Genomic DNA, 24,192 nt, shown 5'->3' on the forward strand with positions numbered 1-24,192 from the left:
TGAAAATGCTCGCTGCCTTAGAGTTTCCCAAGCAGTGTGCAAGGAAGAACAGCAGGAAATATTCTTTGATGAAGCAGTGTGAGGACAGCTGCCATTTTAATGTTAATCGACCTGTTGCTTCTGCAATCACTATTCTGTTTTACACAAAGAACATTGAAAATGTTAACTCTACTTTTATCATTTTTAATACTGCACAGGACTTATTTGCTTTAGATCTGGAACTCTATAGGTACAGTGGTGTAAACATGACTGGGTTTCGGCTGCTTAATATTGACAACCCTCATGTGTCCTCCATCATTGAGAAGTGGTCCATGGAGAGACTACAGGCACCCCCCAGGCCGGAGACTGGCCTCTTGGATGGCATGATGACAGTAAGTAGACTTAAAATAAAATCATTTGTGATGATTTTTTAATTCCTTAGGGTTTAGGATAGGAATTGCATATGCCTTCTATAGTGTGAGTAAAAGTATTATAACCCGTGCCTTGACTTGAATGAGAGAAGAAAGAGTAAAGTTTTTAGGTGATTTGAAAGCCTATGCAGGGCTACTACCAATAACTTCTGTTTTCATCTTTCTGACCATATGTGTCTCTGACCTAAATAAATAAATAAATAAATAAATAAATAAATAAAGAGTTAACAGGAGTAGCCATCACTGTCAGCCAAATGGAGACAAAGCAGAAACCAAAACAAGGGTAAGTGGAGAGAGTTTTAGGCCTGGAAGTGTGGCCCTGGGAAGAGGGGTAGGGAAAGAAGTGGAGCTTACAAAGGTGATACAGAACCATTCTGCCTCCCTCATTTCTGCTGCATCTCAACGAGTGGTGCACACATGGACAAATGCCAGGTTCACATACCGTCGGTGTGTTCACATTCTTCCTGCCTGGGTATGTACAGGAAAACCTTTGCAGACATTGACAGTGATTCACACCAGCCATATGTCACTCTTGAAGCGATGCCAGGCCCACCTCCTGACAAGGGAGAGGTACTCTGCTGAACAGATAAATTGCAAACTGCCTCATCAGAGATCTTCTCACTAGCATCATTTGTCTTTCGTTGTCAAATTCACCTTCCCTAGCTATATTTCTCTAATGAAGCTCCCTGTGTGATGAAGAAAAGAGCAGGAGATTTTTTTAAAAAGCTTTCTATGTAGGAATCATGTAATCTAAAGAGAAAGATACTGGGAATGTGGGCAGGTAATAGCACTTGAAATTGGCATAGTATTTCATTCTTGTTCCTATCATTGGGAGAAGCACTCTTGCTTTTAAGATACAATTTACTGCTAACTGAAAGGTATCATCTTGTGGAGAAATGAACTTGGGATTTCTTTTCTTTTTCTACCATTTTTTTTTTTATGAGAAGCAAATGAATAGAAAAACATGAATGCATGAATGAAGTAGTTCTGGATGATTCCATGTTCAAGCTCCCTGTTTTTCAAACTTGAAATAACTCTTAAAGTGTACAAAGTGATCTGAGAGATAATGATGGAAAGCATTTTGATACAAATGAGCTTTGGGTGATTTGAAATATTGCTTTGAATAGGAATAAATAAAGAATATCCAGGGAAATAGCAGACCCTCTGAAAGGGAAGGGGGCAAGCTAGAGAGAGAAAGAAAAAAAAAAAATCAGAGACAGAAAGTTATGCTGGTATAATGGTTTTTCTCTTCTTCCTCTTGAATTTGTAATTCCAGTGAATGCAAATATGGCTCAAGCCCTCTGCCCACCCATCTTGCGTCCCAGTGAGATTTGTCACAGGCTGAGATCTCTAGTAATTGTTATCTGCCCTTGGTATATACCACTAAAAAAGTTAAGAGTTTGGAGCTGTGTTAACACAGATTATCGATTCATGCCAAACATTAAATATTCATCATAAGTGTGGCTTAACTTACAAAAAAAAAGCATCTGCTGCATTCAGTTATACGGAGCTGACAGGACAGTTTGTACATATTCACTGAGATGAGGAAAATCATTGAAAAAGGATAGGGTCACACAAGTCACAGCAACTCAGGCCAGGCATGCGGTGCTGCTACTCCCCCAGGACTGTTGTTGATGAGCTGGGCAAATGGCAGCTCTACGGGCAGGAAGCATGGTAGAGCCAAGTCCCAATGATGGAAGGGGTCCTATTTAGCCTAAAGTTTACTACCGTCTTCTTATCTAAGAAAAGGATTTCTAGGCTTGTTGTTGCTCTTGTTTTTATTATAAACTAAAGAAAAAGGAAATGGAGATTTATCAGAACAGAAGATCTCACCAGGGCACTAAAAGTGGGGAGAGTAGATATATCAGGTTATGTCTATACTAGTCAAAAAAAGTGGTAGAACACAACCCCCACTAGAATTCGGATCCCATAGTCATGCAGATCAGTTTCCCCCCAGTTCTACGGAGATAGAATTGGTATACTTCAACCTGTAAGCTTAAGGGATACAGCATTACAGACTGACTTACATATATTGAAATGATCATTGCAATTAGTTTAGTTAGCATCTGTCATCTCATACAGACACAATAAAAGAAAATAAATAAATAGTTTTGAAATTGATCCCATGAAGTTTAATATTGACCTTTATTTACCCAGAGAGGCCTTTTTGAAGTTTGCGGTTTCCTTTTGGCTTCTAGTAAAGGGGGCCAGTTTGGGGATATGAAAACTGAGTCACAATGAGTTTAAAGGGTGGGTTTAAAGGTATCCAGTGGACTCATCTCTGAGTCAAGAGAGCACATGCCATGTCCCCAAGCTGGGGCTCAGATCTAACAAATATTTTTTCTCAGGTTGCCTCTGTACTCAAACCGTTTTCCTTCCTACCTTCCTGATGAAAAGCCGTGTGGTTTCAATTCCAGTGGGTCTGTATTTCTCAGATCCCATGGTTCACTCTTTCTGGTGTCTCTCGCTGCCTAAAACCCTCCCCTATTCACATTTGCTTGAATGCATTTCAGCAGAGAGGCCTGTGTTTCTCTCTCCCATGACCTGTTTTCCTTCACTCTGTAGCCCTATGGCCTCATATGCTATATTTCGATTTGTTTGCTAAGTGCCTTCCTCTACAAGAATATAAACTCCATGAGGACAGAGGCTTTATCTTTTCGTGATATGCTTTATCTCCAGCACTGGAAAAGGCCCAGTGCAAAGCAGGCTTTCAATAAATATGTATCTAATAAGGGAACTAATGTTAAATAAATAGGGATTAAGCTTCTGCTAAGACCAAGATGTTACATGAAAAATATTTATATAACCCTGAAATAAGTCTGTAAAAGTCCAAAGAGATTTCCCATAAATAAGAAATAGGCATGTGTAGTTTAGATAGAGATTATTCTAAAGTAATAAGAATATCTTAAAAATTAGCCTAGACAAATGACTATTTATGTTTAAGTAATGCCATTACTAGAATAGAGTTGTGTTCTCTGAAATCATATGCATTATACCACTATACTCCAAGGCGAATTTTTCTGTTGCCCTTTATAGTTATATTTTGCATGTGCTACATACATATACAGATGCCTGTATGAATATATAATGTAGAAATATAAAAAATATATGTTTAAAAATACCCGTGTGTTTTTACTTTCACCTACTTATCTAATTTCCGCTTTCATATTTTAACTATTAGAAATTTCTTGGAACATTGTATACTAAAAATATCTTCAAATAATATTATGCATGTCAAAACACATCCAAATCTGAAAATCATGTCCAAGTTGGAGTTTGGACTCCAGACTTAAGAGCCATAGATGTAATTAAAGAAAAAAAAAAAAAACATTGACTTTAAAAATAGGGTTAAAATTGTGTTAATTAAGAAACCTGGTACTGAGTCAATAGAGTTCCAAAATAGTGAAACTCATTATTTAAAACATCTTGAGATTAAAAAAAAAAATGTTTTATCAACTGAAGTGTTAATTAACACCATAGAAGTTTGGAGTAATTTTACAAAATCTACTTTTCTTTTCACTACGTTTACATTTCTCTTAGCACTTGGGCTGATTCAGTCTGTTGGCTTTTGGCAAGACGAGGATAATGGGTAGCCCATTTTTAGGTGGATGCCTTTCTGAATGAGAACAAAAATTGTGTATGATTCAGTAGTTCATAGGAATCATAGAAAAAACACAACATTGATCTGTCATTGGCCTTCCCGTTTCTTCAAATGCATTCACAGTATCAAGTTCAGTCAGTAGCCTTATGTTACATCTGAGCATTTCCTATAATCATGGTCTAAGAAGTCTTAGGTAGACCTTTGAGTGTGTACCTACGTGTCCACTGCTGCTCCAGTAATGAAAGACAATGGACTGAATGACTAAATTACTGAATAATTAAATGACATGACTAGGTTATGGAGCCTCTCTGAAATTTCTTTTCTCTGAGCTCCTTGCTTATCTGTAAATCTGTATAATAATACTTTATAGTGTTACTTTACAAATTAAATTAGATAATATATACAAAAGCTCCAGGACATAGAATTGAATTGACTTGATGGTACCTGCTGCTATGCCAGTTTGTAGTCAATAAAGGAACAAAAGACATTCTGAAATGCAGAGGCAGAATACTTACTTGTTTACAAGAGACACATTTCTTGACTTGTGCCTGTAGCCCAAGATCATCCCTTACAGGGGATCTGTGTGACCTTGTGTGACCAGTGGAATCACCCAGGTGTGTCTTCCAACTTCACATATGGTCCTCTTTTCCCAATTTTTCACTGTCTTTCAAAAGCTGAAAAATTTTTATTGAAGTAAAAATAGGCAAACCTCTGTGCCACATTTCAATGGATCTACTGGAGTTGCTGCCCTAATTACTGAATTTCTAGATTGTGAGTATTTGATTATATCGTTGCTCCCTTCCCCGGACCATTTCCAACACCCAGTTTACTTGTGGGCTGCTCTTGCCAGCATCCTGGATACTCAGGATGTACACTGCCTCTCCCACCACTTTGACTCCTCAGCAACATCGACCCCAACAAGGGAAACTAGCTAATTCATACTAAGAGACAAATTCCTGCTAGCTCTATGCTGTGGGTGAGATATTTGGATTTTAAAAGAGGAATCAGTGAAAAAATACATTTAGGAAATGATGGGGAAGGGTGTTATTTGGGAGAGCTTCTCTTTTAGAAAACTGCCTTGTCCATATCAGGTTAGTGAATATTTCTGAATCTCCAGAGAAGATGGGAAACCTATACTTTTTGCCCATTTGCTCCACAAAGACTAAGTTCTTCCCTCGATACTCCGATCTCCTCCATTTTTTCCCGACAATGTTACATAGCAGGAAGGCAGCAAAATGTAAGGAGTCTATAAAACCATATCCTGTTAGTCCTCATTCCTAAGGGGTCACATCTTACTGGATTGTGTTGGGTCCCCAAGACCATATTCAGGTTTGATGATTGGTAGAAAGAGTCACAGAAATCAGAAGAGCTGTTAAACTCATAGTTGACAATTTATTACAACAAAAGGATATAGATTAAAATCAGCAAAGGAAAAAGTTGCAAAGGGCAAAGTCCAGGAGAAATTATGTGGGAACTACATGATTTTTCCACATAATAATTATGTGAGAACTACAGGACAGTGGTCCTGTTCCCAGGAAATTTGTATTAACCATACTTTAATCTCTACAGCAATAATGTGGGACTACATGTACGAAGCATTGCAACCAAGGAAATTCTCCCAAGCCTTGATGTTAGTCAGTCACATAAGCATAGAACAGCCCTGTCGCTGACCTTAGTTATTCAGTCTTTAGTCATTCCAGAGGGCAAACTGATACAGCCCAGGGCCCTAGGTGAACAAAAACAAGCATTCACCATAAATCACACTGTTAAACTATCTAGCATTGCCCATTACCCCATAGAAATACTATGATCGAGCAGAATAGTCCAAGGTTTCAGACATTATCTCCCAGAAACCAGTTAAAAACCAGTCCTTTCTTTGGGATACATAGAGTGTGACTACTCCAGTCCTGCTGAGTTAACCGTTTACTGCCCACTGTTGTGATAACTAAACTTGGTGTGAGACTGCTTTTCATATGCTTGCTTTATGATCCATGTTGTTGTGAAGAGATTTTCTTAGGAACGCTGAGTAATGGGGTTTCATTCAGGATTTTGGTATAAATAAAATGTGAACATAAACACCTTAAGAAAAACAAAATCTGAAACACAGGCCAATTTCTTTTATATTTACCTAAAATAGCTCAAAATTTGCTGCTCAGTAAGCTGGCCTCCAGCACAGAACAAAAAGGGAAAGAAATTCAGGGGTGGTTTATTAGTGTTATAAAATAGGTAAAGATATGTCTCCTCCATCTAAGAAAACATTACATGTCAAAGGGAAGTATGGTTTTACAATAAATGGTTTTCTTCTTTGAATTTGAAAAGCACTGATCAGCCCCATGGTTTTGAGCCATGTTATTACCCAGCCCAGTGTGGAAGCAGCCTTGACAAAGAAAGTCAAAATCCTTCCTGAGCCCAGCTTATGGAAAAGTCAGATCAAAACTTCACTCCTCAGCCTTCTCTATCAAATCCTTCAATTAGTCTATTAGTGAACATACATACAAATTTGTAAAAAAAAAAAAAAAAAAAAAAAAAAAAAAGTATATTCCACTGCAAAAATGGTCCAGGTCCCAATAGCATAGCAATTAAGATCATGAGTTCCAAAATCTAAGTTTACATCTTAAGTTGAAATTCTCACTTGCCTGGTAAGTTAGGCAAGTTATCAAAGTTATTTCCTAAAGTTCCTTCCCCAAGTCTCCATTTTCCTGTTGGTAAAATGGGGACAACAATACCTATTTAAAGGCACGATCTCAATAATTTAAGGCAACAACACGTGTAGAATGGTTAACATGGCTGGTGCATAGTAAGTTGTCCATGAACATTCACCATAATTTAGTATTACTGTCATTATTAAATCATCAGACAAATATTTGCTTTAGAAGCAGCTCAGCTTCATGTTTGAGAACATAAGCCCTAGCACCAAATTCCCGAGTTCGAATTTTGATCTTCCCACCACCAGTTTGGGGACGCCAGTTAACCTGGTCATATCTTTATCCATAAAGGAGTAAAAAGTTATGGTGAATATTCAGTGTTTACAAAGTATTTAGAGCAGCACCCTACATTTAATAAGAACTTGATAAAAGTCACCTATAATTATTGATTGAGTTTCAGAAAGTCTCATTCTGCCAATGGCTTGCTCTCCTTCAATACACCAAGTTAGAATAGCAGAGTAGTGAAGAACATGGGTACTAGAATCAGACAGTCACGGGTTCAATCCCTAGCCAGGCAGCTGACTGGCAGAGTGGTCTTGGACTAATCACCTAATTTTCCTGAGCCTCCGTTTTCTTACCTATGAAATTGATTATACACCAGTTTTGAAATGAAAAGAGTAAAACATTTTTAAGCTTTAACAATCATCACCAGCACCACTACTGGTAGATCTAACTTCTTTATGTCAATCATATAAGTGAGACAATTTATTTTAGAAGCACATCTTAAAACCTTGGGGTTATACAGTTTTCATAAAAAAATGTATTTTATTGTGAGGCATGCAATAATATCAATTCCTTCAGCAAACATTTATTAAATAACTTTAAATATCATTCATGTGCTAGCTAACTGTGCTAACCACTAAAGCATGAAGTTGAACATTTCCGCATTCACACAGCCCACATTGTTACTGAGAAACCCATATCACTATAAATGCATATGGAAAATGCAATGGTAGAGATTGCACAGGATATAGATTTAAAGTAGGGATAATCTCCGGAGTCACAGATGGTTAAAGTGTGAGATGTAGTAACTCTTACCCTCTCTTTCCACTTCCACTAAGACATGCTCTCAATAAGTGCATAGTAAATGTTGAGCAAATCAACAGATTTCTGAAAAAAAAAAAAATGATGATCTTTGATCTATGACCTGGATTCTAGGTTTAACTCTACCAATTATTGGCTAATGTAGGACCTTACACAAGTCAGTATCCTGTCTGGAGGTCAGTTTTTCTACCTAAGTAGTTTTATCTATCTGTTCTGATTTGGGGAGCTTGTTGAGAATTTCAAATGAAGTTCAGTGAAAACCCTTAACTAAAGTGTTGAAGGTATTACACAATTTTATCCTTAAAGAAAACCATAGGGCAATTTTTTTAAATAAAATGCAAGCAGTCCTGTGTGAAATTTTACAAATAAGAGAAACTTCATGAGGAAGGGAAGAATGAGATGCTCAACCCCCCAAAACAAGAACTACTTACACTATCAAAAAGCAAGTGCTGACAAAGGTAGGCATATTCCAAACAAGTTACACAGGTCTGTTTTTCAAAAGGTCTTCCACAACTTGCTATTGGATTTGAGTACACAACTCAAACCTTCTTGACTAGTCATGGAAGTGACCAACACAAGTATCCCTCTTTGGAAATTACCTATTAGTGTTGCTTGCAGTTATTATTTTCTACCAAATAGAAACAAGCAAATAAATATAAAAATAGATATAAGTCCTGAGAAACAAAATCTGATATTGAAATGTTGAGGTTTAATATCTTCTAACTCAATGTGGTTGATTTTAACACTGTGCTTAACATAGAAGGTGCTCCAAAAAATGTTTGTTTCCCGAATCAAGTCTTTTGTGGCTGATGTGAGGGTTTTTGGTCTTTTTAAGAACTCAAAACAAAGCAGAGCTATCACTTCAATTTACTGTGAAGTATGAGGTATTATTTTAGAGAAAAATAGTTATCAGAGAGTGAAAACTGTTCAGCTGGAGAATAAATAGCTGTTGAGATCAGACAAACAGGAGATAAGGAAGCAGGTAGAATGATTATGCAGGTAAAGGAAGGGAAACAAAGGTGAAATTGAAGATGTGGTGTGTGTTTTCCTCCACAGACGGAAGCAGCTCTGATGTATGATGCGGTGTACATGGTGGCCATTGCCTCCCATCGGGCTTCCCAGCTGACCGTCAGCTCCTTGCAGTGTCATCGACACAAACCATGGCGTCTTGGACCCAGATTTATGAACCTAATCAAAGAGGCAAGTGCTACTCATTAATGGCTCAATTGTTTCCTTAGCCATAGTGGTCTGACTTGTTCATTTACTGTGATCTTCCCACATGGCTTTGTTGGACATGATATCTATAAACGAGGAGAATCCATCATCATCCAATCTGCTAGGATTTCACTGATAAAAGTCTGTTGACCAGGAATTTTCTAGTGTGATGTTGAGAAGTTCAAAGAAGCTACCAGATCATAACATTCACCTTCCTTCATCTCAATTATGGTCTCAGTTGCTGCTGGCTCTCCTCCACATATGTTCATAAGTTCATAGGTGCTTGTTCCAAGCCCCATTGAATCAAAGAGTGCATTGGCCCATCACTGCAGGGTATCAGGGATAGTTCTCACATTATCAGCCCATAATTCCAGTGGTTTCTTAAATATCACGTTGTATAGGACTGAATAGAAGAACCTCTTTGTTCTAATAATATAATAATTATTTTGCCATTTGCCAGCAAACCAGAAAAGTCCAGTCTATTCAAAACTTACCAAGTGTACTAAAAGTTTTCAAGAGTATTGGGTATTTGGTGAAGTTGAGTTTTTCATTATTACCCTGGGATCCTGCACTATCCCCTACAATTTCCTTTTCTCTGATACAATTTGACTTCTCTTCATCAGATCCTGCTCTAAGGCCCTGAGATTCCTATATACATGTATCTTTGGTTTATCTTTGACATCAACATACACCTCAGGGTGTGTCTGGGCTTGACAAAATGAAACAAGGCTTAACTGTGTACAGACACTACTCTGTGCTGCTGTTCTAATGTTTTATCTATAGGATATAGAAATTTACCTCTCAGGTGAAGAGCATCTTTATTGCCCTCTGCATTGGAGAAAGTTGAGTTGAGACAAAGCCATTAAAAGAAAAGAATGGAAGGATCATAGTGCAAGAGACGAATGCCCAATCAAGAGCAAGAAGTCCTACTTTGGGCTTCATTTCTGCTGGTCTCTTTAGCACCTACAAACCCTTTCATGGTTTGTTTAATCTTCTTCCCCATTGACAGATGACTCCGATCCATAAGGGTGAGAACCAGAGACACAATATACATGAGGTTTAACACTACTCGGGCTCCAGAGCAAGGCTGGATCTAGGGTATGGCAAGCAGCAAAGACTACCCTGGGTACCTGATTTAAGGAGGCACTCACTCTCATGTTTGAGTTTATAGGAGACTTTGAGGGAGTGCTTCCTTAAGTTTTATGCCCCTGAGAACCTCTCTGATCTCACCGTAGTCCTGCCATGGTTGCTTGGGTTTAATCCCAGCTCCACTAACATTTATGACCAATATAATCTACACAAGTTACTTAAATTCTTGTATCTAGATTTTCTCTTTCGTGAAACAGGAATAACACCTTCTATCTCATAGCATTATTGTGAGGATAAAAATAAGGTGTGAAGAACAACACAGAAACATAGTAAGAATCTGAGTTATTAGCTATTTTCTTACAATTGGAATAGACTGCTAATAATAGCCTCATTCAATATACTGAGTGTGATGCCAGGAATTTAAACCTGGCAACAACAACAACAAAGAAATCACAAATAGGCATGAAATGAAATACACTTTGTGACAGCTACACAAATCTGACATACTGTGCCTAATGGAAAGACATTGCCCAGTCTGTGCTCTCCCCGCAGCAATCATGGCTAGGTCCTGATCACCTTGATCTTTAACAAGAAAACAGCTGGTTTCCTTTCATCTCCTGCCAGTGCAAGAAGAGGCAGGAGGCCACATGAAAGCTTAGGATCAAACACTTGGAGCACCCCAAGGACCTTTTTGCTTGTACTTAGGTTGCATAAGAAGGTAAAATTATCAAGCCACAGTTAGAGATGTTTAAAGAAATAATGAACTCCAAGATGAGGGACCACATTGAAAGCAAGAAAACATTTTACGATCTTTTACTCCAAAGAGCAAATTCCCCATTCTCAGTCTCCACAGTTGGGGGCTGAAAGGAGAGGCGGGTAATGGATTAAAAAGTTTTATTGCTCCTCTTCTTTGTCTCCTGAGTTACAGTGCTATATGCCACTCTTGGCAGGGTATAGGTACCTGCAGATATGGGACGGGTGTGACCAGGAGCAGTGTCCCAGTCTGTTGAAAGATCGCACAGAGTGAATTCTGAGACAGGCCAAAACATGCAAAAGTCAGAGAATGTAGATGTTTCTTTCAAGGAGTACATAATTCAGCAAAACTTTGCAGGCATCAGGTTTTATTAAGAAACATGAAATCAGGCGTGTGGTGCTAAAACTTCCCCAGGTCCTTTATTTTAGTGACTCTCACTTTCTAAAGGATTTCTAATCTCTAAACAGAAATCATGTAAAGGAGCAAGTCAGCAGATTGAATTTATGGGGTGAAGATCAAATTTGTCACAGGTGGTAAATTTTCCGAGCTCAGAGATTGTTGTGTGTGCACTAATCCCTGGTAACTTCACACATCATTTAGAATCAGTAAGCCTTTCACACAAGTCTTTCAAGCTAACCATCCTTCAGTGTTTCAGGCTGACTAAAGAGGAAGAATTAAAGAACATTTTAAACCTGGTAGAGTGCGTTATAGTTTCATGTCTCTGGGCATTTGCTAAACAAATGTATTAGGAGATTATAAATTCCCACCCAGCAAGCAGTACCAGGGCTCCATTATACAAGTAACATTAACGTGGCACTACAGGGAACTATTTTCTCCCAAACTGGAAGATGCAGTTTTTACTATGTATTAATATAAATTCTACATAGTGAAGGAATGGTAGGCTTCCCTTGAAGCCATCCTCTGTCTGAGATAAAACCTATGCTCATCAGCAGGATCTGCAGGCTCCCCAGTGATCTGGTTCCTTATCTCTTATGCCATCCCTCTCATCTCATGCCCCAACCCCAGCACTTGCTAAACCTACTGGGGCTCCCTGAACTTGCTCCTACCAGATTCTCTTGCCTCTGGCTGGAAGGCCTTCATGTCTCAACTCAAAGGCTAGCTTCTATGTGCTTACCTTGACTCATAAATTTTGGCTCCTTACCTCCATTATATTTGTTGTTAGACCATCATATTTATTTACATGTCCATCTCCAACCTGTGCTTTTCCAGTCTTGTTCCCCTATTTTTTGAGGAAGACTTAGCATAGAATGAACACCCAACAAGTAGATGCCAAACAAGTGAATGAACTAATAAATTAGTGAATGAACTAATAAATTAATGAATGAACAAGCAAAGGAACTGAAAAACACATGCAACATATAAGCTAGTACTTTAGGACATACTCAGTACATGAATACCATATCCAGAAACAATTTGAAGAGGCAATACCAGGATCAGCTGGAATTGCCTACCAGGATCATAGGTTCTGGTGGGATAGTGAGGCAGGGATCTGAGGAATAGGACAACTTATTTAACTCAGGCACGGGGAGCACAGAACCTGAGATTTAATTGCAATTTACTATCTCAGTGAAGTTAGTCATTGAGACTCTTTGTTCTTAGTCTCCTCTTCTAAAAATTGCAGATAAAAAAACCCATTGTATATGTTCATGGCTATTACATGTATGTATAGACTAACAAAATGTGTCACATGTGGTGGTTGCTCAATAAAGGGTAGCTACCATAAACAGTGTCCTGCCAAAAAATGTCTATCAGATAAGGTCATTGTCAGGAAGAAATGAGGCAATGCATATAAAACATTATATATATTGCCTAGTGTAAATATATTGCCTAGTGTAAATATATTGCCTAGTGCCCATGTACAGCATGTTCAATATTGTTCTTATTGGCATCAACATTATTGTTATCGGATCCCAAGATGAAGTAGGATTATTTGTAAAAAGGAGGACAGGAACTAGCAGTAGAACATCGGGAGTTCCATGGAAATAAACATAGCATAAGAGGCCAACTGCAATGACGCCAGGAAATGAGGTAACTTTCTGTCATGGAGCATATGCATGATTGTTCAGGAGGGACGATAAACATCAAGTAATCAACAACTAGGTAGAGCTGTCAGAAGACCTGGCAAACCACATCTCAGGTTAGTCTGAGAAATAGTAGCTATGTGGGGGCTTAGGAAGCTAAAGTACTTGTGGTGTCTCCAGAGTTACTCTGGACCCAGAGTAAATTCCAGCTGGCCGTGGGGCAGTGAGAGTAGCTACAGCAAGAGCAGGCACAGTGAGGCATCTGGGAAAAAGAGTCTGTAATCACGGATGTTGGGAAGGACAGTCGACAGTGGCTACATGAAATGAATCATATATTTTAGGTTATATCAGTGGTTATTAACTATTTTCTGGGTTATGGATTCTATATTAAAACTGTCTTAATTGTTCCCACAAAAGGCATACAAATCCAGCTATAATCTCAGGGCTCTTAGAAACACCCTGGCTTGCCTGAAACCCATGTTAAGGGTGTCTGAATTGGGTATTGAAAATAGAATTTGGTTGAAAGAGTGTTCCAGTATGGTGAATAGCAAAAGTGTAAATGAAGCATAAAGACTTCTGTTGGGGTCAGAAAAGTGGTCCCATGTGGATGTGAGAAATGAGTTTAAGTAGATATGGAGAGACAATTGGTAAAAATTATTTGCTGAGCTGAGAAATTCAAATTTGATTGATAATAGATTGGTAGTCACTGTTCTTGAAGCACAAAAATATGGTATTTCAGAGAGTTTATCTTGATAGCCTTCTGTAGGTTTGACCAAAGCAGATAAACCCACAAAGATTATTGAGGGATTATAGATATCTTGGTTTTGAAGTGATCTTCATTCATAAATAACTAAAGGGGGAAATAAATTGCTCAAGAGAAACATACAAGTATTTCTTGACTCCTTCCATAGATCTAAATTCATGTAGCTGTTGTAAAAATTCACTTGGATGCCCTGCTGCCACTCTAGCATCAACAAATTCCTAAATAGGGAGAATCTGTTGTTTTATCCATTAAATCTATTATTGCTACATAAGCCCAATGACAATAATGACAAGGTTAATTAGGATATCAAACAAAGATAACTAGTGGAACAACAAAACCAATTTTTTTTCCTACTGTCCTCTTAAAATTATTCAGTGAAAATTGGTAGATTTTTCAGGATTTTTGTATTTTCTTAAGGTAATAACAGTTCTAGAGTTCCTTTAGGTGAAACCTGAACTTAGTAACTAGAAGTTCTATTCTAATATGAATCAGAAGTCCAACTTGATTTAACTTCAAATTTTTCTTCCCTTTGAGCTCCAGTCCACTGGAAGACTAGAGAAGTGAAAGAATGTGATTTGTGGTTGGTTTCTCCTCTTTCTCCTTTCTTTCCTTCTTTCCTTCCTTCCTTCCTTCCACCCGCCCTCACCAAACCACTAGTTATTGCACCTTCTACCAGGCTCAAAAAGAATGAGGACAGTTTTTCTTGGTGGACCTGCTCTGTGCTCTCTGGGATCAAAAAATAGTCCCCAGGTGGGTCTAGGGAATTTTTAAACCTAAGTCTTTTTTTTTTTTTTTTTTTTAAGAATTTTCTTTGACTCTTCCTGATTTTCTGTTGGGCAGTCTTTCCTGATGTTTATTTGAACCAATCAATGGATCTCTTTTAGATGGGGGGTGTATCATATTTCCTCAGCCCCATGACATCCAGTGGTACATAACTTGCTTTTTTTCTGCTAAAATCTCCTCACCCTTGTAGAGAGTCCTTGACTATACTCCTCCTGAGGTACTCTGGATTCAAATCTCGCACCCACTCATTCTTTCCTTGGGTGTCATGGGAGTGCCTCTGATCATGATGCAGCACTTCCTAGTTGGCCCTCCCTTCAGTTGGTCAGCTCTTGTGTAGTCCTCTTTTGTCACCTAGGAGCCACACCACAGTACATTGTCTACCTTGACTTCCTCATGTTTGAACCAGCTATTGGTCTTCTCCTTCTCCAACTGCAGCCAACTTGTTTCAGATTTCTCTGAATGGCCCCCTGAAATCCTACTTACCAGGCTTCAAAAATGGCATCCTGAAGGCAGAAGAGTGTGGACTCAAAGAGGTAACAGTATTCTCCAGAGAAATCTCTCCAGCAACTACTTCTACCACGCATGTGATCCCTTTTATAAATTACATGCACAGGTCCAAAAATTCTAGGACAATCTCTGTAGGGCACTTCCTTTGTACCTATGTACAGGAAACTGTGGAGTGTTTATCTACCCACTCTAGTATCCTGATATCTATTATATTGGTAACTAGGTTGAAACATTACAGTAAAATAAAACTTGTCACTCAAACCAGAGTTCTACAGGTTGTCTAAACTTCTCCATCCACCTCAAAACACTCATCTAATTCATTAAGTCCTATTAGCTTTCTATTCTAAATGTTTTGCAACCTTCCTTATCTACTGCCCTCATTATTTCTCACCTGGATCCACCCTTTTATAACTATTATCCACATATAAACTGGGCATATAAATTCCACATATAAAATCCCCATATAGAGAGTGATGTACATAAGTGTGTAGTAGGTATTCCACCTTCTACAAACATAAACTTACTTGTAGTTTCCTTCATTCACCATGCTTTTCTCACACAGTGAGACAGATGGTCTTTCCAGACTAAAACCTGCCTTATGACACCCCTTTTTTCATATGTCTTTCAGGCCGGAAAGCACTCCCTCCTATTGTTTACTTGGGCTATTATTCAGAACTCATTTTCTCTAGTGATCCTCTCCCAAAACTCTTTTTGGGGGTGTTCCTCCACTGAACTCCATAGCTACTTTACATCTCTATGTTAGCCTTAAATTGCTTCATCCAGACACTGTGAGACCTTTCCCGTGAGCAAGGACAAAGTCAATTTATCTTTGTGTCCTCAGAGCTATGACTATACGTGGTAGGCATTTACAAGATGCTTCTTGAACAGAACCCAGGAAGTTAAGATCCACCAAACTCAACAAATTTTGCTGAGCTAATGCTTACTTTTAAACTATATAAATAGTTCCTAATTGATCTGGACCAAAATAGATTTACTCTATAGGAGTGAAAATTATTTCCAAATGCTTATGTATATGGGGATAGCACTGAAAATATGGACAGCTTTCTGCCACTGGTTCACTATGAAATTGTAATTTATTTGTTCTATTTTGATGAAATGAAGATTATTAATTTGAATATATAAATGAGATCATTGAATTTAAGCTTTTAAAAATCAAAGCATAGAAGATAAATTCCCCACCGAGGCTCCTATATATTTGTCTTAATATTTACTTGGACTTTTACTTAATAGGTCAGTATTGAGTGTTTGTTTTTGTTTTTGTTTTTTTTTAATATGGGATCCAGGTGCAAAATTAGAGGGTTGAAAAAAAAATTAAAGCCCCTGGAGAAGCAAAGCTCTGATATGTTTTCATCCTGTTGTGACTCCACTGGGTAACACTTCCCATTATTGCATGCCATTTGATTTTGATTGCCAGGAAAGCTGTCCCTTGGATTAATTAGACGACATTGGATCTGGCAACAAACTCACTCAAATCTCTACTGTTTGGGAAAGCGAGGATTTGTAGTTCTCATTCTGCACCTATTGAAAACCACCTGCATTCCAACTCAGTCTTCAGCACCACGACCTAACATTGCACTGTGTAAATGAAAGTCATTTACATTGGTACCCCCTCACATTGAAGATATTTAGACCTGAAGAAAGAGTGGAGTTTTCAGGTCCTTTCCTCCATTACCATACAACTCTGGACAGAGAAATGAGATCAGTTCCTAAATGTTCACAGTTCATAATTTTACCAGTTATATACACTGTCTTACATGTAACTAAGGTGCTAAGACACCTATCTCTGAAACTGGCATTCAGTGGCTAGGTGAATAATCACCTGTCAGAAATGAGAAAAGGGAGTGTTGGAATAGGATGGGAGGTTTTGTCAAACTCTCTTTAGTTTGTATGATTCTAAATAACATTAGTATTTATCAGATAGCTTTCAGAGACTCGGGTCAATTACCCTCCTCCCATTCAGCTACTAATGTCCTGCTTCTGCACCACATTGATTGAAGAATTTGTTTTCAGTACCACAGTCTGCACACATGTATAAGTGTGCATATGGGCACATTAATATGCAGGTATTTAATTTACTTAAAGGAATGTCATATATACATATGATGATGTGTGGGTGCAGTTATGTTCTGCTTGTGTATGTGTCTATATATTTCATTCAGCAATTTGCTTTTCTAGTCAATCTTAATTAAGTTTTGAAATATATCTGGGTTGATGCATATGTATTCATTTTCCAGTTTATTCCTTTTCATTGACATCTACTCCTCCATCATTCATTCAGTCAACAAACATTTACCTAGTATGTGGCAGACACTATTCTAGACATCAAGAATGCAATGGTAGGGGAATAAGACATATAATACTTCAGATGATGACAAGGAATATCAGAAAAGCAAAGTTCAGAAGAGTATAGGGTGTGCAGGTGTCCTTGAAGAAAAAAATCTCCATTGCTATATTATACAAGGTAGTTTGAAAGCATCTCGTGACTAATAGGAAACGAGTAAAGCCTTGAAAAAGGGAATGAAGGAACCAGATATGCAAATATTAAGAAAGTAATGAATCCAAATAGAGGAACAATTCATTTCCTGAAAATACAGTTGACCCTTAACAACATGGACTTGAATATTGCAAGTCCACTTGTATGAGAATTTTTTCAATACAGAACTGTAAATGTATTTTCTTTTCTTTATGATTTTCTTAATAAATTTTGCTTTCTTTTGCTCACTTTATTATAAGAATACACTGTATAAACATAAGTCTTCTGGTCAATAATAGACTATTTGTAGCTAAGTTTTTAGGGAGTCAAAAATTATGGGCAGATTTTTGACTATGTGGGGGGTCAGTGACTCTAACCCCTGCCTTGTTCAAGGTTCAGCTATACTTTGGTGTACTTATCAATTCCCTTATGAATAGATATTTTTATACCTGTTTTTTCTTTTATTCTTGGCATATAGAAACAATGGCATGATGAACATCTAATAGTTTCTTATAACCAATGCAAAATTTGCCTTAGAGCAGCACTGTCCAGTAGGAATATCATGTGAGTCACATAGCCGTTAGATTTTCTAGTAGCTACATTAAAAAAGTAAAAGACACAGGTGAGATTAGTTTTAATAAGATATTTAATACAATATATCCAAAATATTATCACTTCAATATATAATCAATGTAAAAATTATTATTTAACTTTTTCTCATAATAAGTTTTTTAAATCCAGTTTCTATTTTAAACTTATAGCACTCAGTTTGGATTGCCCATATTTCAAATGTTCAATAAATCTTGGTGACTAAATAAATAAAAGTTTTCTTAATACATTATCTCATCCAACCAGGCTAACTAAGGAAAGATATGAAGCCAACATATATGGGATCCATATTTTTATCTTGATAGACATGGAACATATTGATTAGCTATAATAATAAGTACCTACCCAGCAAAGACAATAATTAGTGGGACCAGAATAACTTTTTTTATTTTTTTATTTTTTATACTTTTTCAATTTAAAATCAGTTAATTAACATATAATGTATTTTTGGTTTCAGAGGTAGAGTTCAGTGATTCACCAGTCTTATATAATACCCAGTGCTTATTACATCATGTGCCCTTCTTAACGATCAGAGTAATTTGAGTAATTTAAGCCCAAAAGACTTGATTTCCAGGTTTTATTGATCACATTATCTAAATAACTAGACAAGTGGCCGATTCCCACCCATTTCACACCCACTGGGTCTCAGATTTGTGTTCCTGCCCATTTGGTTGATTTGCAAGAACAGAGCCAATCCATTCCATTTCAGAAAATGAGCTACCACATGAACCAGTGCCAAAAGAAACTAGTTTATGAAAAAAAAAAAAAAAAGGAAAAGAAAATCCAGGTGCATATTCTAAGATAAATTCTTAGGAAATAAAAACTCATTTACCCAAAGTGCATGGAATAGATATAGTTAAAGTCAGCAGATTTAGAGTTGGAAATCAAATATTGGCAAGAAAAGCCATTATATTTTTAAATTATGCAGTGATCCATGAAAGCTGTTATTGCAAGATAATGGGTTATAAACAACACACATAATAGTTAAAATAATTATATATTGAACAGATGAGAATATGATAAATGCATCATTTCAGTTCCTGAAATAGCTGACATCCAAGGAAGTTATGTGGTCTAAAGGTTATGTTTATCATTTCTTCCTTTGCTTAATGTTTATTTTCATCACCATTATTATGTATACTTCAGATTTGTTTTAAATAGCTTTTCTGAGAACTGACTTAAAATTGTGGGTGACTAGGTAGAGCTCACATTGCTTAGATGGAGGGTGAATTTCAGAGATTTGTCATTGTATTGCATTCTGGGGACCTGAGTTAGACCATCAAGACTGCATTTATACAATAGACACAGAGTGAGCCTCCTTTAATTAAAAACAAGTGAAATAACAGTGCAATGAATTGCCCTCATTAACTCTTCTATTCAGGAGACAAATTATAGACGAATTTTTGAAATCTATAAAGTTCTTTCTCCGTTCTCTTTTTTCAACACTATTCTCCAAACCCCCAAGTTACCTTTCTGTCTTGATCTTACTGTTAGTAATTCCATGAGAAAGTGTTAGCAAAATGAAAGTTCCTTGAATGAATGACTATAATTAAGGAGTCAAATACTTAAAGACGTAATTCTTTTCCCACACAATCACAGGCCAATAGGGAACTTCTAAACCTGGAAAACCTTCAAAATTAAAAAAAAAATCTCTTTAGAGTTGGGTTGGGGTATAAGATCTGATATGAGGGAGTGAAAATAAACTAAATCTCTCTGCCCGTCCAATCTTACCGCCATAGACACCATAACCTTAAGGAAGTCGAACGATCTCACTTCTTCGATATGCATGTTGTACAGTTTTGTAGAAGAAGAGGGAAGGGGTCAGGAGAATGGGGTAAGGCAGAGATGTTTGTTGTTCCTCAATGTAATCCTGTAGCCTTTCCTCGGTATCATGGCCAGTGGGAAGAAGGTCCTAATTCCCAGGTCTTGCTGCCTTCCCTCTACCTTTCTCCCAGTACTTAAGTGAGCAATTTTTGGAATTGTTACTTTATTGAATCATACCTTCTACAAATATTTTGAGTATTTACCAAATGCAAGTGGTAGAATCCAAAGAGAAGTAAAACATTTCCTGCCACTAAGAAATTAATTATCAATGGAAAAGATAGCTAACATAGCTAATATATAATTATTATGCATAAATACATAATAAATATATAATTGACATTATACAAATAATTAAGATAATAGTTTACATAAGTAACATGATGCAAGACCTAATGAAGTACCAGAGAATTAACAAGGAGCCCCCTACATGAATACAGAATCAATGCTTGTATTTTTCCTTCTTAAAATATTTACCTACCATAACTCTGATTTTTTCAGTTTGAGCAGTAAGTTTTGGAATAACTCCTCTTCTGGCTGTAAAACTCCTGCAATGTGACTTAATAGCCATTTCAATATGCAGCATTTATTTTTACAATACTGCATTGCTAATGGAACCCATTCTTCAGGCACTCAGGGCAAAAAAGAGAGACTCCTTGCCAAAGGTTCATATTGAAAATGTGCTTGGTGACTCATTTAGCATATTTGATTATTCTTCATCATCCCTAGACTAGAAATAGTGAGCTCACCAATGCATAAAAAAATTGATGGTGCTAAACATTGATGTTAATCAATAAAATTATGACCAGAGTATATGAATCAATTAACAAAACTAGAGAGAGAATTGTCAAACACTGCCTTTCTAGTAAAAACTCTATTTAAAATACAATGAAAGAAGAGTTGACAATTTCCCATCGTGTTCAGGCCTTCCAAATGTTGACACCTACAACTCAGCAGTCAGCCTAAAGCAGCCATAGTTTAAAGCTGAAAACAATAAAATTTAAATTCAGATTTTTTTTAACACAGATAGTCAAAAGTCAAGAGTACTACTTTCCTTTGTTATATTTCTGTGTTTGGATTAGCAAATGAATTATTTTCCATGAGATGGGGGCAGACCATTCCATTCAAAGAAGGAAAGCTTATTACTGTGTATGACTACATATATCAATAACTTTCCATTAACCCTTTCTCATAATGTGTTAAGGTAGTATGCTTCTAATACATGTATGTGTGCACACACTCACACTCATATATACTTGAGTCTGAATTCAAGAAAAAGACCAGTGTCATCTTGGTCCTATTACTTCTGAGCTGTGCAGCGAAGCAAGTCACATCAACTATCTAAGTGACCTTGAAATTCTATGAGTCTGTGTCCATGTAGTAAGTACTCCAAAAAGTGGAAGAAAGGTTGATCAACTACTTTTCCACATGGCCTCATAACACCCCTACAAGTCTCACCTCCACTTTACCTAATGAAACTGAGGCTTAGCAGGTTTGGATAACTTGCCCAAGGTTACAAGCTAGAATTCAACCCAGCTACAATCTTACACTGTTGAGTCGACCATCTCCACCTCTGTATTCCACTGCCTTTCTAAGATTCCAGACTTTTAAGATGACTAGATAAAGCTCTAATCTCTACCTAGTGGTATGCAATTAACACTTGACAATGCTTCTTTATGTATGTGCTTTTATTTATTTAATAAATATGTCTAATAACCTTGGAGTTATTCAGCAAGATTCCTCAGAGTCCTCTGGGGCATAACCATGCTTCCTACCCCATGATAGTCTGAAGTCACAGATACCAGGGACCCAGAGTTTTCCTCTTCCCCTTCGAATGAAATGATCAGGGCTTTTACTAGATCCGGCTCTCTTTGGCCAGTGGGTATTCACCTACTTTGATGCAAAATATGATTGTGTCCACTCTAGTTCCTATTTCTCTCATTTGCACTTATGGTATACTAAAGAACTGAAACATCTACACTGTAAATATAGTAACACAGAACTTTTCTGAAGTTCAGTTTTCAGCAACTTCGCTAATCTGGCAGAATTAATTTGTACTCTTCAGATGACATTGTAGAAGGGTAGCTTGTTAAGTTTCATGGTATTATGGCAAATTTCCCAATTTCTTCATATTTCAATTGGGAAAATAAAGATCAGAGAGTAGGAGTAACATTCTCTGAGCATCACAAACAGATGGGAGAGAACCTTCTGGGTGCTCAGGCACTGGGTGTGTGTTCTTTGGATTCTATTCTGATACACTTGGTCATTTCCTCTGCCAAGTGCTTCTTCAGAGTCAGAAAATATGGGTCTGAATCCATGCCTTGCTCTTACTAGCTCTGCGTATGTCACACCCTCATCTCATAAAATGAAGCTAATCGTTCCTACTTCACACAAGAGTGAGAAGGAAAGAAAATAGCATTTGTCAAAATGTCCGGTGTATCCTATATGGGATTCAGAAAATGTTTTCCAAAGTGAGATATTTTGTAGCACATCTGTCTGCTGATTGGAATGATCAGTCAGAGAGGAACAAATCAATAACGCAAGAAAGGGAAACTATAGAGGCAACATCCTTGCACAGGTGAGAGAGTCTGGTGCACACGTGGGGTATGAGCATGCATAGTGCATCCCAGTAAGATGAGGGAAATAGGAGAATACAGGCAGACACGCTGGTAATTAGGTGGGTAGATGCAGTTGTGGGAACTTGTTGCTTCCACTTTCTCAGTAAGCTAGAAAGCAAGATCTTCAGGTGAGAGTTTGGATGATTAGTCAGGATTCCTTACAACAAGGGGAAAAAATAGGTGTTAGCCACATCACCTAGATATGAAAATTCTTCCAATGTAGAACTGTTTAATGAAGGAACAAATACTCACACATACTATTTACCAGGGTTATTCTGAAATATTTATTCTGCAGTGAGTATTAAGCAAGATACACCCTGTGCTGGGAACTGTGACAAGAACTGTGCCCATCAGACAGGTGACATGAGGTCCCTGACTTCAAAGAAAGTAGATTCATACATGAAGGTAAACATGAAGACAAATATGTGTCTTCCTCTAGGCTGACTTGTATGCCAGAAGTATCTTTAAGATAAAGTAGGGGTCACCAAGGCAACAGTGCTGTGCATCTGAGTTGCTTTAAAAGTCTTCTCAGAGGGCGCCTGGGTGGCTCAGTGGATTAAAGCCTCTGCCTTCAGTGTGGGTCATGGTCTCAGAGTCCTGGGATGGAGCCCTACCTCAGGCTCTCTGCTCAGCAGTGAGCCTGCTTCCCCCTCTCTCTCTCTGCCTGCCTCTCTGCCTACTTGTGATCTCTCTCTGTCAAATAAATAAATAAAATCTTAAAAAAAAAAAAAAGTCTTCTCAGAGAAGATGAAGTTTGACCTATACTTTAAAAAGTGAGTTAGAGTGGAGGAGGCAGCATGGTGGATAAAGGTATTCCATATTTGGAGACTAGTTGGTGGCCGAGGATAAATTACCATAGGAGATAACATGGTAGGTGGTGAGCAGAGGCCAGTTCACAGGGAACATTCTACACTGTGTTAATGATTAGGAGCAATCCTGTAAGCCAAAATGTGGTGTGTACCAAACATCACCTGAAGAAACCACTAAAAGCAAACAAAACAAACAGTTATTTCCTACATTTAACCTCCAGAAACTTAGGTGATTCTTACTCTGGTTTGAGGACGAGTGCGTTGCAGGTAACAAGATGAAGTGAAATGATTTTGCCCATCTTCTATCCTTGGTGTATTGTATAATTCATCACTAACCAAGGATGTGAGAAGTATATTCATGCTGTTTTACCATTATTCCTAAGTCCTCTTTCATCTATGTTCAGAATATGGAAGATGCTAAGAGAGAAATTAGCCAAAATAAGTATGGCCTCTTGCCCTCAAGATGTCAGATCTAAGTGAAGATCTAACAGAGCAACACAAAGAAGCAATGAACTCATGCTGAGGAATAGGAAGGAGTAGGAAGAAAAGAAGAAAGGCGTGGATCAAGCCTTTCTTTTCCCCTTATTTTCAGAACAGCAGGGAGGTAGGGTATATGAGGGGAAAATGTGGGGTTGCAGAGGAGGAGGGCAAGCCTCTTCTCCATCCTTCCACCTTTCCTTCTTGGTCCTAGAAGTGGGCCAACCAGCAAGTTCAGCCCACGGCCAGAGCTTTAGATGTCTACATTATTGAAACTACAAAGCAGTCATTTGAACGTCAAACTAATTATAGCTTGGAAATAATATTTGAATGCTGACTCCCTTTGCATGCAGCCTATGAAGGAATATTCAGAGAAAAGGATGAAAATGTTCATTTTTGGCTTTTATTTAAATCAACAATCCTAAGATTTGCCTTGGAAGGTCAGGTTTTG

General features: G+C 37.6%; 1 protein-coding gene across 4 annotated transcripts in view; it reads left to right on the forward strand.

Moving 5' to 3' along the window:
- The window catches only part of GRIK1 (glutamate ionotropic receptor kainate type subunit 1), a 376,109-nt gene that overhangs the window by 272,855 nt on the left and 79,062 nt on the right, over positions 1 to 24,192 (forward strand). For all 4 annotated transcript variants that reach the window (XM_032865454.1, XM_032865452.1, XM_032865451.1 and 1 more), the window contains exons 6-7: positions 198 to 371; positions 8,817 to 8,960. In XM_032865454.1, the coding sequence (XP_032721345.1) occupies positions 198 to 371; positions 8,817 to 8,960 (318 nt within the window). The remainder of the gene's footprint in view (positions 1 to 197; positions 372 to 8,816; positions 8,961 to 24,192) is intronic.

This window comes from Lontra canadensis, unplaced genomic scaffold (assembly GCF_010015895.1).
Source record: "Lontra canadensis isolate GAN:19392208 unplaced genomic scaffold, GSC_riverotter_1.0 scaffold29, whole genome shotgun sequence".
NCBI classification, from domain to species: domain Eukaryota; kingdom Metazoa; phylum Chordata; class Mammalia; order Carnivora; family Mustelidae; genus Lontra; species Lontra canadensis.